Source organism: Cystoisospora suis, assembly GCF_002600585.1.
Source record: "Cystoisospora suis strain Wien I chromosome Unknown contig_5528, whole genome shotgun sequence".
Lineage (NCBI taxonomy): Eukaryota > Apicomplexa > Conoidasida > Eucoccidiorida > Sarcocystidae > Cystoisospora > Cystoisospora suis.
In genome coordinates this window covers 6,287-20,763 of record NW_027158318.1, presented here as the reverse complement: position 1 = coordinate 20,763, position 14,477 = coordinate 6,287, and the positions used below count along the sequence as shown (strand labels likewise).

Here is a 14,477-nt window from a genome sequence, read left to right as displayed (position 1 = left end):
AGATAGATAGATAGATCAAAGATTGATAGATTAAAGATAGGAAGATAGATCAAAGATAGATAGATAGATCAAAGATAGATAGATAGATAGATCAAAGATAGATAGATAGATCAAAGATAGATAGATAGATCAAAGACCAAGGAGATAGCCCATAGTTATCTTGGACTAGAGAGGAATTCTTTTCTTCTCCTTCTTGCTGCCTGGCGACTACTTCATCTCTCTCGTTTTCTCTTTCTTCACTCTCTCTTGCTATTTTCTTTTTTCCGCCTTATGCTCCACACCTGTCTCTTCTTCTTGCGATGCAAACACTAGACTTCAAACGGAGATCGAAGGAATGTCTGCGAAAGAGCAAGCATGGAAGGATGAGAGACAGAGCCTTACACAAGACCTACGAGATACCCAGCAGGAATTGAGCCTAAGTAAAAATGAAGTCATGAATCTGCAGAAACAGTCGACGCAAATGAAGATGGAGTACGAGAGTCTGCAAGGAAATCTGCAGCAACTGAGAGATCTTCTCAATACAAAAGAGGTAAAGACGAAGGGCCACGGGGAGGAGATACAGATAATGGCGAGAACAGAGAGGGAGAGAGAGAAGCGGATGAAGAAGTTCTCGTTTCTGTCGGCTTACCCTCTCAGAGAAGTCTGGAAAAGATGTATACAGATTTCCAGAGAGAGAGAAAGACAGAGAGAGTGAGAGAGAGACAGCTAGATGATAGGTTCGTAAAGGGAGTTCCTCATGATTTGTGCGGGTGAATTGAGACGGTATCTGGGTATGGGGAGGTAGCGGTATGTCTGTCTTTGATCAAGGGAGTTTCTTTACATGAACGAGCTCTATAGCTTAGGGAAGACAGGCTCTTGAGTTTGAATTTAAAGTTGTAAGGTCTCTTCATATATACATAGGTGACTGGGTGGCAAGAAGTTTGGATAAGAAGAGAGGCTTTGGGCTTGGGGTGTATGTACACCTCATCGCTAGAAAGATGATAGAGTTAAGGCTGAAGGCTGAAGTGAGTAGTAATGATAGCGAAAAAGGAAATAAATTGAAGGCGGCAACAAGAATAGGATAGGTGGTCGCCTTGGCTGGAGGTGAGCCACCCATGTTAGTTCATCCCCACCCCGCATGCAGTAAAGAGATCTTAATAGACCCCTTCTACTACTATCTGTTGTTTCTACCACATTCTCTCTTCGAGGTCATGTAGATACACCCGTTCATTTCTTATCTTCGTCATTTTCTTTCTCCCTCTTTCCCCCTACATCTTTGAGCCTTCCGTGCTTTCAATTAGTCCTTCCGTCTTGACCTTTCCTTCTTCTTCTTTTTGTGGAGTTCGTTTCTCCTTATGATTTCTGTGTCGATCTAACACGGAAAGAAAGTCTTTACAGGATTTCATACACATGGATGTCTCTCTGTCTATCTAGACATGTAGAAATATAGACACCTGTGAAGACATATGTATAGGTAGCTACAGTTGATACAGGTAGCTGCGGAGATTCAGTGAGGACTTGGTGCGTGTCTGTCGAGTTCCCCGTGTGCTAGTTAAGTTCACTAGGATGAAACATGGCTACTTACTCCTTTCTTCCTTGTCTCCTGTCGGCTTGAAAGTGAAGATGGACTTCCATAGCCGGAAGACAGCATCGAAATCCTGGTAGAGACACATCGAAAAAGTAGACAGGCAGCGCAGGGAGATTTCGAAAGGAAAGGATATATATCTATATATCTATATGTGTGTAGATATGTATATATGTATATAGGGAGAGAGATAAATGTAACTCCAGACAGAAGAAGAAAGAGAGATGGGCGGGAAAAGGAGGAGTCTAGAAGCGGTGAAAGAAGAGAACGGACAAGAGGAACACATACAGCTGGATGTCTGTAGATACACCCCCCACATCGCGGTAAAAGAAGATGAAGAGAGGTAGATAGATATTCTCTGAAGCAAACAGATCGAAAAGTGATACGAAAACGACCATGAAGAGATAGAATGGAAAGAAGGAGATAGAAGGGAGAATGAGAGGAAGGTGGCGGACACGGTGAGATTCCCCTGTAGACATGTGTAGCTCTCCTTCTTTCTTTTCGTGTGTCCTCTCCTCTCTTCTTTCCTTGGCATCTCTCTTCCTTTCTTTCTCTCTTCCATCCCTCCTTTTGTTTCTTGTATGAAGGAGCAATTTCGACAAGTTCAGAAAGATCACGAGAATCTTTTACTTTCTCAAAGAAGAAAAGAAGAAAAGTGGAGAGAAGTCGTGACAGCTAGCGAAGCTGCGGCAGCAGATTCTCGCATGCATGCAGATACACTCCAACAGGAAGTTAAACATTTAGACGAGGCTCTGAAGCAAAGGGAACTTCTCATTGAGACTCTCAAGCAACAGCTCTTCCATACCAAGCAAGATCTTAACGTAAACCTTGGATCGAGAATCCCCCTCTAGATTCTCCATGCACTTGCTTTCTCTCTCTGTCTCTCCCAGACTTCTTCTCTCTTACATCACACCTAAAACACAGCTCACCATCTCCAAAGAATCTGACAGGATGAAGGACTTACCACTGATACATATGTAGAGATACATATAGATAGATAGATACACATGCATATAGATATAGATGTATACCTATATCTACATAGATTTTACTCTTTGCGGGGGAGGCTATCCGGCAGCGCTTACAGGCTTCCCTTCCCGCTTATGCATGTACCTGTATGTATACAGAGAAGTGTATGTATAGATGGGTAGATTGATGCATCTAGTCAGAGTGTGAGTATGAGAGAGATTTAGATTCCGGTGCATTAGACTTAACGTTTGTCGATGAGTAGCCGCGTAGAAACACGGAGAGGGTCTGCGAGACCTAGGCCGTGAAAGAACTTGAGGTGTATGTCTTTCTGCCTGCTTCTCTTTCTCGGAGACAACATGCCTGCCCCTACAGCTTCGAGAGCTACGCTTACAGTTGCATCCTTTCGCTTCTGCTTTCTCTTTGTGTTTCTCTCTTGGAAATCAGAAAGTTAGAGATGAGAGGCAGAAACTTGAGAGAGACCGTGCATGCCAAGCTCGAGAATTAGCAGAAGCTCGATCGCATGCGCGGCGTCTTGAGCAGACCTTCCAAGATAAGTGTAAAGAAGCTTTCGAATCTTTACGTCTTTCTTTAGTCGATTCTTCTTCTTCATCGTCATTGTCAGTGGTTCCCATCGCACCAGAGGAAAATGCCACTTCTCTATAAACGGTCTCTCAAAGAAAGAAAGAAAGAGCAAGTCGAATTCAAGTAGATTTCAGACCTCGAGGAAGGCAGCCTTTTCATGATTTGATCTGTAGAGATAGACAGCTGGTGTATGTACGCCTCCTGTGTGCAGGTGCACATGAGCCTCTATTGTCGATGTGTTCTTCCCGTGTAGACTCAAGTGTATTTATATGGAGATAGGTTGATAGATGAAGATAGAAGATTTTCACAGGTATGTGTGTATTGACGGTATACCGGGAGACGCTGTGGATGGGCCACGGTGAATGGATCTAGTTAGGTAGGCTTATCTGTAGGGAATCTTCACATGCGTTAATACAGCAGTATGGATGAGGTGTAACTGCTTTTCTTTGAGAGATCTCGAAGCCCCTCTAATGGCCTCTAGGACGTGTCAGGAGGATGTGTGAAAGTTCAGGAGTTAGTCGGTTGTCTATGGGGTCCTTGCTCACTTGTGCCATTCATAACTTGACCTCCAACTCTCTCTCTGTACATAGCGACTATGGTATGTGGTGGCATTGGGTATATGCATGTGCTTCATAGATAGAGGTGTATGTATGGACGTCTTTTATTTCGATGTGAATTGTTACAAGAAGAGAGAAGAAGAGAGCAATAGATGTATGAGTAAATGTCATGTCACCTCCAGTTGTTCTTCCTCTGTCCAGCTCAGCTCTGGGTAGTATCTGCTCCCCGAGCATTCAAGTGTATATACACTCCAGGATGTGGAGAGAGGACTCCACGAAGCAACATATGCTCCTATGAGAGGCCAGGTTTCCAGCTATAGGGATAGGTACCTACTATATCACAAGAAAACAGGAGATAGCTCAGACACAGTTATAGATCTCTTATGTTGTGCTCATATATGTACAGCATAATATACCTGTGTATATACTTGCATGTGTATGTGAAATAAAGGCCCCGATACTACGTAGTATTACCCTGAAAGTAGCTAGAGAAGTTGTGAAGGCTGGGGTGGGGGCATGAGCCCGGGAGTCTCTGCAAAAGGACTTGTAATAAGACTGTTCTTGTCGGTCGCCTGAAAGAAACGTTCCCAGCCGGTTTCAGAGAACGAAAGAGAGAGAGAAGGAAGAACTTAGAGAAGACAACAGAATCTATGTCTTTTTTTCTACTGGAGAGAGAGAGAATTTCGATTCGGATGGCTGTGATAAGACAAACCTGAAGAACTCATTTCTGTCATCCGCAGATCTTATATCTACTGCAGCTATGCCTTATGAGAGAGGCGGGAAAAAAGAGAAAAAGAGAGCCGGTGTCAGTGGTGAGGGCGGCTGTTTCATAGGACAGGTGTCAGGATGAATCCGGCAGACCGCTGCTCATCCTTTCTGTCGTTCTAGCTCTTCGGTGTGACAATAGTTGTTTCTTTTTTGTTTGTGTTTGGCTGCTTTTTTCGCCCACCTCCATCTGTGGATGAAAAGAGGGCGACGAAGAGATCAGATCTCTCGATTTTGTGAATCCGGGGCGATCGTCTCGAAAGGAGTAAAAGGCAGACTGAGTGAGTGGCGTGGCAGGCTGTGAGGGGAGTGGTAGTTAGTGCTAATGGCCAACACTGGCTAGCCAAGCAGCTAGAATCCTGGGGAGCCTAGGAAAGTACTTGTTGCTTGTCAAGACTTCCACAGTTTGTTGTCGACATATCCGTGGCTCACTGCCTTCAGCAGCTTGTGTCTGAGGCATTCTGCTGGTACCGGCCTCCAACACATGAGCCATCGGTATATACTGAGCTGGGATCTGCTTCGGACCCGGTCTTTCATGTCGGACCTGTCCAATTCGCGGTTAAGAAACTGACAAGGAGTCGACTGCGCGAACAACTTTGCTTTACCCACTGCCCTGCTGTCACCAAAGAAGAGCCTTTGGTGGTTGAGGCGTGTATAGATTACGATGGTCTGAGACTGTTAGAAGACAAAAACAGGAAGATCTGACTGACAGTGTAGACTGTCGTCTTTCCTTTTAATCGGGCCTCGTGATCACGGGATTTCCTTCACATCAAAGTCCTGACGACACTAGCAGCGGTAGGCCAAGCTGGCCTACATAGGGAGATAGAGTGTATAGGAGTCGAGTTGTCACTACTAGAGAGAAGTTTCTTGTCTTCGTCTTACTGATGAAGGAGCACACAGTGGAAGAAGAGAAAAAGACAGGTGTCCTATCAAATGGAGTAATCTAGTGATTCCTTTACTGTGCCAGTCGGTCATCATCTTTCGTGCCGCCACGTAAGCGCAGTGCCTCGTACTCCCCTCCTCCGATCTTGGTTTGTTCTCCTTCTACACGCAAGCAACCGCTGGGCGTTCCTATCATCTCATCTCTTAGGCTACGCAGAGCACTGAAACTACTCTTGTCTCTCTTCCCTATCATCGGCCGCTATCTAGCTAGCTATCTTGTCTGGCATGCAGCTCGAGGCAAGTAGAGAGTCGCACCGCTCGCGCGCCTAGGGAAACGCCCTGTAAATGGGATTCTTTCTTGCCTTTCATCTTCCTTCCTTTGAGTCCTCTATACATGGAAAGCTAGTCTGAAAATGGTCAGAAAAACTCCAAAGATCGAACAGACAGTTCGAGGAAATTTCAAGACGAAACATTGCAAGAAAGAAGAAAACTGTAGACGCTGCAGAGAAAAAGGCACCTCGTTCAGACACACGACACCACACCGACCGGAGCTTCGGCATAAGCGAGGCCGACTTTGTTTTGATCATCGTTCTCTTCTTTCTTTATCATCGTCACCGCCAAATCGACATACGAGACAGAGAATTCGGCCTCGAGTCTTGTAAGCCGTGATCAGAATACACCACAAAACCTAAACTCCCGGGTCGGTCTGGTTTGTACAGACACGCGCGCACGTTTCATTTCTTTTTGTCTCATTTTTTAACCGCCTTGTCTTCTCGTTAATGGTATAGAGATATCAGCCTTGTACCCTTTCTTTCTTTCTTTTGGGCTTCCACGACAAGCTCTCGGACTACAGATGTCTGGCAAACAAACTCTACGCCTGTCGCAAGTTTGCATGCATGAACAAGAAGACGACACTGCGGCCGGTATGCGTCGGAAGAAAGCCGCCTGGAAAGCGTAAGCAAGAAAACGCGATACGACAGAGAAGACCAAGGACACTGAGAGATCGCCTCAATCATCGAAAAAGAAGAAGCGAGGGGAAGCTCCCTAAGGACGAGCTATCCCTACGCTCCTCAGATTTCACCTGAAGACACGATAGAACGAGGAACACTCTGACGGGAATTACAAGGACACATCTATGTGCGTAGATAGGTAGAAAGTTGACGATGACTAGCTAGGTACGGAGATAGGCGGATACACGGATCATAAAGAGAAGAGTGGCGCTAGACATCCACTAGTGTGTACATCCCATCCGCTTCCGAGATGCCCTTCCTACAGCATACAAGAAGAATGAAAATGAAGACGATTGACGACGTGAAGAAGTCATAAAGGTCTGAGATTCATTCTTTTTTCTGCCACCATCCTAAGACACGTTCTTTCATTTAGATCCCTCAATACTCGTTTCATCCTTTCGAGTCGCCTCTGTCTTCTTTCTTTCTTTGTGCTGCGAAGATTCATTTCTTGAGCTCACTCTAATAAATCATCTCCTACTCCTTCCCCCCCTTTCTCTCTCTCTCTCTCTCTCAAATCTCACTCATTTCCCATCTCTTTCAGAAGAGGGAAACCTCCCAACAAGGTGTGCGCTGGCGGCATGCACCCATCTCACTTCACTAGAAATCTTCTAATCTTCAAGATGACCCTTTCCTTCCAATCTTTCTTTGTCAGAACACCGACCAGCAAAGAAGATAGACAGCCCACTGACCCCTCATACACTTCTCTCATACACCGAGCGCTTCTTCTTCTTCTACTACTACATAAGGACAACTCAAAGGATCACACAGGCACCACGTAAAGAGATGCACTCCCGACACCTTCTCTTCGGTTGCTCTTTTTGCTTCTCCCACCTTGGCTCTTCTCATTCGTAACCGTCTCCCTCTATCTCTTTCTATCATATCTCCTCCCCTCACGATACAGCGAGATGCAAAACTTCCGAGAAAGGGTGCTTTCTCCTTCTCAATCACATCATGTTAGAAGATCAGCTCCTCTTCCTCTCTCCTCGGGTCTTAGCATTCCTACACAACCCCCTTCACACCACCCCAGAGACGATCCTTCTTACGAAAACTTTCCATACAACGGGCATTACAGCTACGAAGGATGACAAGGGAGAAGATATCCCTGTCCTACTTGTCTATCTATCGGAACTATCATCGTGTCCTAGTGGTTCTGATAGAAGACGAAGAAGAAGCCGAAGATCACAACGGGCTGCGCAAAAAAAGAAACGCTTCAGAGAAAAAGACACTTCAAGTCTGTTTTGCGCAGTAGGAGAGGAGAGAAAAGACCAGAAGACGATGAGACATCTCTGAGTTCTTTCGAAAGGAACAGGGAGAAAGTGACGAAAAAGAAGAGATGCGCGGGAGGAGGGCGGGGAAGGGAATGAGATGAGGTTGCAAGAAGGCGAAAGTAGACATCATACAACATGCTGTAGACAGCTGTAGCTAGACGCTCGCTAGATGCATGCACAGGGTCTCAAGAAGAGAAGGACGGGGGACACCTACAGTCATCCATAGATGAAAGTAGTACACATACACCCCCCAATCAAGTCATCAGAGAAAAGAAGAAGTATAGAAAGAAAACTTATCTCAGGAGTGACTAAAGGAGACAGAAAGAAAAAGAGAATGGCGAGCTGCGTGCAGCTGAGAGCCCTCCCTTAGGGTATGAGATAGAAACAGTGAAGAAAGATTACATGCCTCCCCTTCTATCGTCTTCTTGAAACAAGAGATTTCACGACAACATCTTGAACCCGTCCTCTCACACAAGGGATAATAGGACATGCACTTTAGCAGATCGATAGAGACACGCATGAAAGAAAGATATCACTGCTACTGCTCCTCCTCCTCTTCTTTTCGTGCAACGAGCGAAGTAACAGGTAGCTCTGAGACATTTCTCACACCACCCCATACAAATGCCCCAGCCATCCGTACCCACAACGCCCCCTACATGCGTGTATACATACATATATGCACGCATACATACATGCATGTTCATACATACATAGTCATACGTTCCTCGCCCCTCGGTATGGCCCATGGATATATATTTATATACAGAGAGAGATACATGTATACATGAGCACATGTATGCGTGCATACATATACATATAGAGAGAGAGAGATACATGTCTAGATGGGCGTAGTGTGTTGTTTTAGTTCAGATTCCCAGTGAGATGTCTCCTTGAACCTCCATCAAGCCTGATTTGAATGGTGCGTCTGCCCCCCGTGTCTGTGAGACCTCCTCGACCTCCTGCGAGTCCTGTGAATCCTGGCCATGGGATTTCTCCTGGAGTTTTCTTCTTTTCTGTCGAAAACGGACGACGACTATTGTCACGATCTTTTTCCTCATCACCTTCCTTCTTACTACTACTACTCTCTCTATAGTCTTCACTAGCATGGTTTTCTTTCATTCCTCCTTCGCCCCTGCCCCCCTTGTCTCCTTTCAGACTGGTGTCTCCCGCAGCACGATTATCGGGGGTTTTCTCTCCTTTTCCACGATAAGAGGGAGGAGACGCGTTATGTTCATCACGAGACCTCTCCTTCTCTTGATTCTGATCGTTGTCTTTCGACCGATTTGAACCGTGGTCTTGACCTTCTCTCTTAGAAGGGGAGAGAGAGTCTCTTCTTCTCTCGCCTCCTCCTCCTCCTCGGCCACGGGGAGATCGACTGAGGCTCCTACTGCTATTGCGACGATCACCGCCCTTCGTACGTCTGGGAGAGAGATACCGAGAAGAAGAAGAATGACGAGCTCGATCCTCATCTCTGTTCTGTTTCTCATCGGCATCCCTATCTCCTCTTGTTTCACGATAACTTCTTTGATTTCCCCCCCTCCTCGTAGAGTCGTTGGCATAAGGAGACTTCTTCCGACTCGGAGAGGAAGAATCTTCTCGACGATCATCCCCCCGGCCTCTTCTCGTTGTAGAGAGACGTCTATCTTCTCTCTCATCATCGTCACTTTCTCCTCTTCTACGAGATCTTCTCTGTCCGTAGTATCGATCCTTATCTTCATCGCTTCCATGGCGGGTCTCTCTTTCTCCTTTACCTTTAGCTTTAGAAGAAGACGGCGACAGTCTTCTTCCTCCTCCTCTTCTTTCTTCTTTCGGTTCATCTTCACCGTCATAATGATCATTATGATTCCTTGGCGACAAAGTTCTTTTCTTGTCTTCCTTCTTCGAATCCCTCCTATCACGAGGTGAGGAGCATTCATCTAGATTGTGGAGATCACGTCGATCTTTCCTTGGCTCTTCTTCCTCTTCGTATCTTTTTCTTCCTCTTCCTCCTCCTCGTGTTCTACTGGAGCTTCCCCTACTCCTCCGACTACTTAAGCTGCGATCTCTTCTGCGAGGGCCCTTTCCTGTTGTCGTGGCTGTCTCTTCTTCTTCTTTGTCTCTTTTCCGAGTGTCTCCGGTGTCTCTTGATCGGTCGTCTCGTTGAGTTCTTCGTCTGGGATTATCATCATCATCGTCATCCTCGTCGTCATACGTGAGCTTTCTTCTCCCTTCACGCCTTGGACGAGACGAAGAAGAACGGCTAAGATCTCTTGTTCTCCCTCTTTCTCTTTCAGACGAAAACCGATCTCTTCCTCGGTTGTCCTTCACTCCCCCTGAGATTGTTCTGCCATCTCCATCGCCATCTTTCTCTCCTCCCCTTCTTCTTTCTTCTTCTCTTCCGTCTTTGCCTCTTCTGCCTCTGTCTCTAGGGTCATTATCATCACAGGCGTCACGAGATCGTAGGCTTAAGTCACGCCGATCATCGATGCCCCGATTTCGGCTCCCCCCCCGAGCTGGGGAGGACTGGTACGGGCCTGAGGGCCTCCTCTTCTCATTCTCGCCTTTTCCTCCTCCTCCTCCATACTTCGACGTCGAGGACTCTCTCCGTTCGTCTTCCTGTCTTTCCTTAGTCTTATTAGAAGATTCTCTCCGTGCTGCCCTTCCTCTCTTTAGATCATCCTCATCATCTTCGTCTCGATCGTATCTTCTCGCTCCCTTGGAGGCCTCACCCACACTCTTACGACCGGGGGGATGTCTTCCAGGTGGAGACCGTCTTCTTGTGGAAAAAGAAGAATGACGACTGCTATTTCTTGATGAGGATCTTCTACTTCCTCTCGGGCCTTTGTCTCTTTCACGATGATTCTCTTCATCTCCGTTGTCGGGAGATCGTCTTCTGGCCTCTCCTCCGTCACCAGCTCCTCGTCCTCCTCGGCGGCCTCTATCATCCTCCGTTTCTCTCTGTCGATTTCTCCTAGTGTCATCATCCTCTTCTTCTCTTCCTCGTCCACGACTTCTCCTATTCTCACCTTCTCTCATTTTCTCTCTCGAAGTGTCGTCATCATCCCATCTTCCTCGTCTCTTTCTTTCTCTTTCGTTACCCCTCGAATCTAGCGAATCACATTCCCGTTGTCTTTCTCGCCCTTTTTCTCTTTTCTCTCTACTGTCCTCTCTATCTCTTGTTCTCCCTTCATCTCTTCCTCCCCCTCTCGTAGCATGACTGTCTTCTTCCTCCTCTGTCTTTCGCCTTCTGTTCTCTTCATCATCTCTTCCTTTTCTTCTGGAATCGAGATCTTCTCCTCTTCTTCCCTCATCGTTTCCTCCTCCTCCTCTTCGAACGGGAGACAAACTATCCCTACGCCTGCGACCTCGGTCTTCATCTCTCTCACCTCCTCGTCTAGATCTTTCGTCGTCGCCTTCTTCATGTGCTCGACGATCTTTGTCAGTTGCCCTTCTCCCTCTTCCCCTGTCTTCATCTTCTTCTCGATACCTCTTCTCTTCACTATCACCACTCTTCCCTTCTTCAACCCTCCTTCTCTTCGGCGTCCAGTCATCGTCCTTGTCTTCTTCCTGTTCTTCTCGTCCTCTCAGTCTCCCCCTATCACCCTCATCAGAGCTGTCTCGTCTTCTTCTTGTCTGACCGTCTCTTGAGGTGTCTCCCCCTCTTCCGTCCCCTCCCCCACCCGTTCTTTTATGCGCTCTTTCACTTTTGAAGCTTCCGCGCCTTTCCCTTTCTCTTCTTCTTCTTTGATCATCGTCACTTCCCCCCTCATCATCGGCATCTCTCAATCGGCTCTTTTCTCCTTTAGCCGATAAGGCTCGCGGGGAAGGCGAGTGGGGTGTACGGGAAGGCGATGACTCAGCAGCACGACCCCGATAAGAGAGAGGAGATCTTTCATCTTCTCTTCCTCTTCTTCTTCCCTTCTCTTGTTTCGCATATCTTTCTCTCCCCCCTTCATCAGCTCGACTTCTTCGTTCTTCTCTCTCGAAATCTTTCTTCTTACTTCGTAAACCATCGGCTGGGCTTCCTTCTCTTCTTCTCCCTCCATTCAAGTCACCTTGCGACGGAAAGGATAAAGACGGAGACCGATCAGATGATCTTTCACCTATGTCACTTAGATCTTCTTTCTCTCTTCTCAAAGAAGGAGAACGACGATGAAAATGATGAGTTCCACTTCCCCTTTCAGAAGGTGACCGACTCTTCTCGTCTTCCACTCCTCTTCTTCTCTCTCCGTCTTTCTGAGGGTGGTGCCGATAGCTACCACCCCTTCCTCCCTCTCCTACATCAGCAGCATTATCATCGCCACGACCTCTTGAAGCAGAGGTGTCTCTCCCTCTTCCTTTTCTTCTTCTCCCGCTATCGTCGTCCTCCCTGTCATCTTCACTGCGACCACCACGGCGTGACTCTGGCGATCTTGTTCTTCTTCTTCTCCCCTCTTCCCCTTGATCTCTCATCCCCCGACTGCCCTGACCCTCTCGTGAATCGTCTCTTCTACAGTCTCTTCCCCCTGACCTTCCTCTTTCACCGAGATCCTTGCTTGCCCTCTCATCCTTCTCTCCTCTTCTTTCTCTACTCTCATCATACATCCGTCCTCTCCTCCAGCTAGTACTATCACTACGGCTTCTTCTTCTCCTCCTCTCCTCCTCGCCTTCCGAATTTCTGTTCTTTTCTTGTTCTCTGCGAACAGAAGGCTCTCGACTTGGACGTTTTTCTTTCCTTTCTCCCCGTTCCGAAGAAGAAGAAAGGCTGCTCCTCCTACTCCCTCTCCCCACGCGATCTCGTCGTCCCCTACGTCTCTCCTCTTCATCTTCACTTTCTTTCGATTGTCTTCTTTTCTCCTCCTTCTCCTCCTTAGAAGGGCTGTAGTGAGACATTCTACGAGAAGCCTCTTGATCTCTACTTGACTTCTTCCTTCTGCCGTCTCTTAGGTCCTCTTCTTGATCCGCCTTGCGACCCTTCCTCCTATCTTCTACCTCCCCGTCCTCTTCTGAAAGACGACTTTTCTCTTTTTTCCCCGCATCTCTTCTCGTTGATCTCTCATTCTCTCCATCGCTACTATCCCCATCTCTTCTATCTCTACCACGACTACTATTACTTCTACTAGGCTCTCTTTTACGATGTTCGTCTCTCTTCTCCTTGTCGTCTTCTTCATCGCCACCTCTCTCCCCCCACGACTTTCTTCTTCTTCTACTTCCTGTTTCCTTCTCTTCCCTCTCATCATCCCCTTTCATCTTTGTCTCGTCTCTCTCTTCTTCCTCTCCTACGCTGCGTCTTCTATCCGCCGATCTTCTGGTCTTCTTCTCTTCACTAGCACTTCTATCACGATCTCCTCCTCGCTCACTTGACTTCTCCCTTTCCTTCTCTTCCTTCTCTTCATCGCTATTGTGAACGCCCCTTTCTCTCGATGTAGGCGAAGATGATCTTCCTCTTCTTCCTTCTCCTCGTCTTTGACTACTCGGGCTGGCGTGGTCCTCTTCGTCACTACTGTATTTCCTTCTAGGACGACGACCATTTCGACCTCTGGATGACTTTCTTCTCTCCTCTCCCTCATAAGAAGATGCCTGGCTATCCTCTGGGCTATCGTACGATCTTCTTCTTCTTCGCCTTTCGCCTCTTCGATCACCTCCTCCCTCACTATAATCGTCCCGGCTATCATCGCGATCTCTTGACGATCTTCCTCTTCTTCTCTCTTCATCGCTATAGCGTCCCCCCCCTACCCGACTACTTGTGCTCCTACTATTGTAACTTCGGCTTCTTCTTCTTCTTCCTGCACTACCACTACTATCATCACTACGACTCCTTTCTCTTCTTCGATCTCCTCCCCCACTCCGACTTCTCCGGCTACTTCTACCTCTGTAAGAAGAGGAACGTCGATAATAGTATGGACTTCGACTCCTACTGCGGTATCCTGGTGACCGATACCCTCCGCCTGGGCTCATATCGCTCGCATAATAGTCTCTCTCAACCTAAGAAAGGAGAAGACAGGCGAATCGAGAAGACGAGGAAAGATACAAAGGCATTGAGAAAAAGATAAAAGACACATCACACAACTCAAGACGACCAACACGAGAGAAAAAGAGACATACAGAACTTCCCTCATCTGCCTCATCATCATTTTTCGTCTTCTTGTCTGATAAGAAGTAGATATAGGCATTTGAGATACCTCGCCTTATCCTTTTCCTAGGTAGACATCTCAACTTCACATCTGATCTGGTCGCAACTTTAAGTCCTTCTCCCCTCCTCTCTCTTACTCCATCCGACTCTTAACCGCGACTCTATCCGATCAGCCATGCCTCTCGCACTCACTCGAGCTTTCTTCCTTCTTATCGTCTTCGTTTTTCCTTCTTCTTGCTTCACACACCCCTTCGCCCCCTCCCACTAAGTCTTCTGTTCAAGAAGCCATCCCTACTCATGATAGATCGCCTCTTCTCCTCTCTCTATCTGTCTATCTTCTGACTCCACATCTGTATTTACATGTACGTCTACACACCCCTCTTGTATCTTTCGCCTAAAGTTCTTGCACCTCCCGTCTTTCCCCTTACAGTCTCCGAAAACTTCTGTGCTGCCATCCTATTCCTTCTCTCCTCTTTCTCAAGTGACATTTTCTTTCTTCTCATCCTCTAGCCGTCGCGACTTACTTTCACAACAGATCCTCGTCCTTCGACCCTAAGCTCCGTTTTGTCGAGGGAACGTATAGCATAGCGTAGATCATCTTCATACTCGAACTCCACAACTCCTCGCCCGGCACCAAAGACTTCCGCATAGATCACAGGACCTGCCCGTCTCATATGATCCTTCAAGTCTTGCCAGCGACACCCAGGAGGCAGATAGGATACCATCGCTCTAAACCCTGTTCTTCTTGGATTCGTAGAACCTGCAGCTCCTCCTCCTCCTCCTGCTCCC

At 47.1% G+C, this 14,477-nt stretch overlaps 2 protein-coding genes across 2 annotated transcripts; one reads left to right on the top strand and one right to left on the bottom strand.

Annotated features, from left to right (window-relative positions):
* The first annotated feature begins 313 nt into the window (after window positions 1–313).
* Window positions 314–4,952, top strand: CSUI_009311 (myosin heavy chain). The gene is made up of 3 exons (XM_068069427.1): window positions 314–529; window positions 2,152–2,385; window positions 2,978–4,952. The coding sequence occupies exons 1-3, from the start codon at window positions 335–337 to the stop codon at window positions 3,194–3,196; spliced, it is 648 nt and encodes a 215-aa protein (XP_067918600.1). The 5' UTR covers window positions 314–334; the 3' UTR covers window positions 3,197–4,952.
* An 824-nt stretch (window positions 4,953–5,776) lies between these two features.
* On the bottom strand, window positions 5,777–14,469 carry CSUI_009310 (rna recognition motif-containing protein). Its single transcript, XM_068069426.1, has 2 exons — window positions 14,213–14,469; window positions 5,777–13,540 (listed from the first exon to the last, which is right to left on the bottom strand). Exons 1-2 carry the CDS (start codon window positions 14,411–14,413, stop codon window positions 8,459–8,461), a joined length of 5,283 nt encoding a protein of 1,760 aa, XP_067918599.1. The 5' UTR covers window positions 14,414–14,469; the 3' UTR covers window positions 5,777–8,458.
* Window positions 14,470–14,477: the final 8 nt, after the last annotated feature.

What these genes read in the sequence shown, in the direction of transcription:
- CSUI_009311 (XM_068069427.1), top strand. Translation starts at nt 335, where the DNA reads ATGTCTGCGAAAGAGCAAGCATGGAAGGATGAGAGACAGAGCCTTACA. An exon ending in ATCTTCTCAATACAAAAGAG is followed by an intron (nt 530 to 2,151) that starts GTAAAGACGAAG and finishes TCTTGTATGAAG; the next exon opens with GAGCAATTTCGACAAGTTCA. An exon ending in ATACCAAGCAAGATCTTAAC is followed by an intron (nt 2,386 to 2,977) that starts GTAAACCTTGGA and finishes CTTGGAAATCAG; the next exon opens with AAAGTTAGAGATGAGAGGCA.
- CSUI_009310 (XM_068069426.1), bottom strand. Translation starts at nt 14,413, where the DNA reads ATGGTATCCTATCTGCCTCCTGGGTGTCGCTGGCAAGACTTGAAGGAT. An exon ending in GACGAGGATCTGTTGTGAAA is followed by an intron (nt 13,541 to 14,212) that starts GTAAGTCGCGAC and finishes CTCCTTTCTTAG; the next exon opens with GTTGAGAGAGACTATTATGC.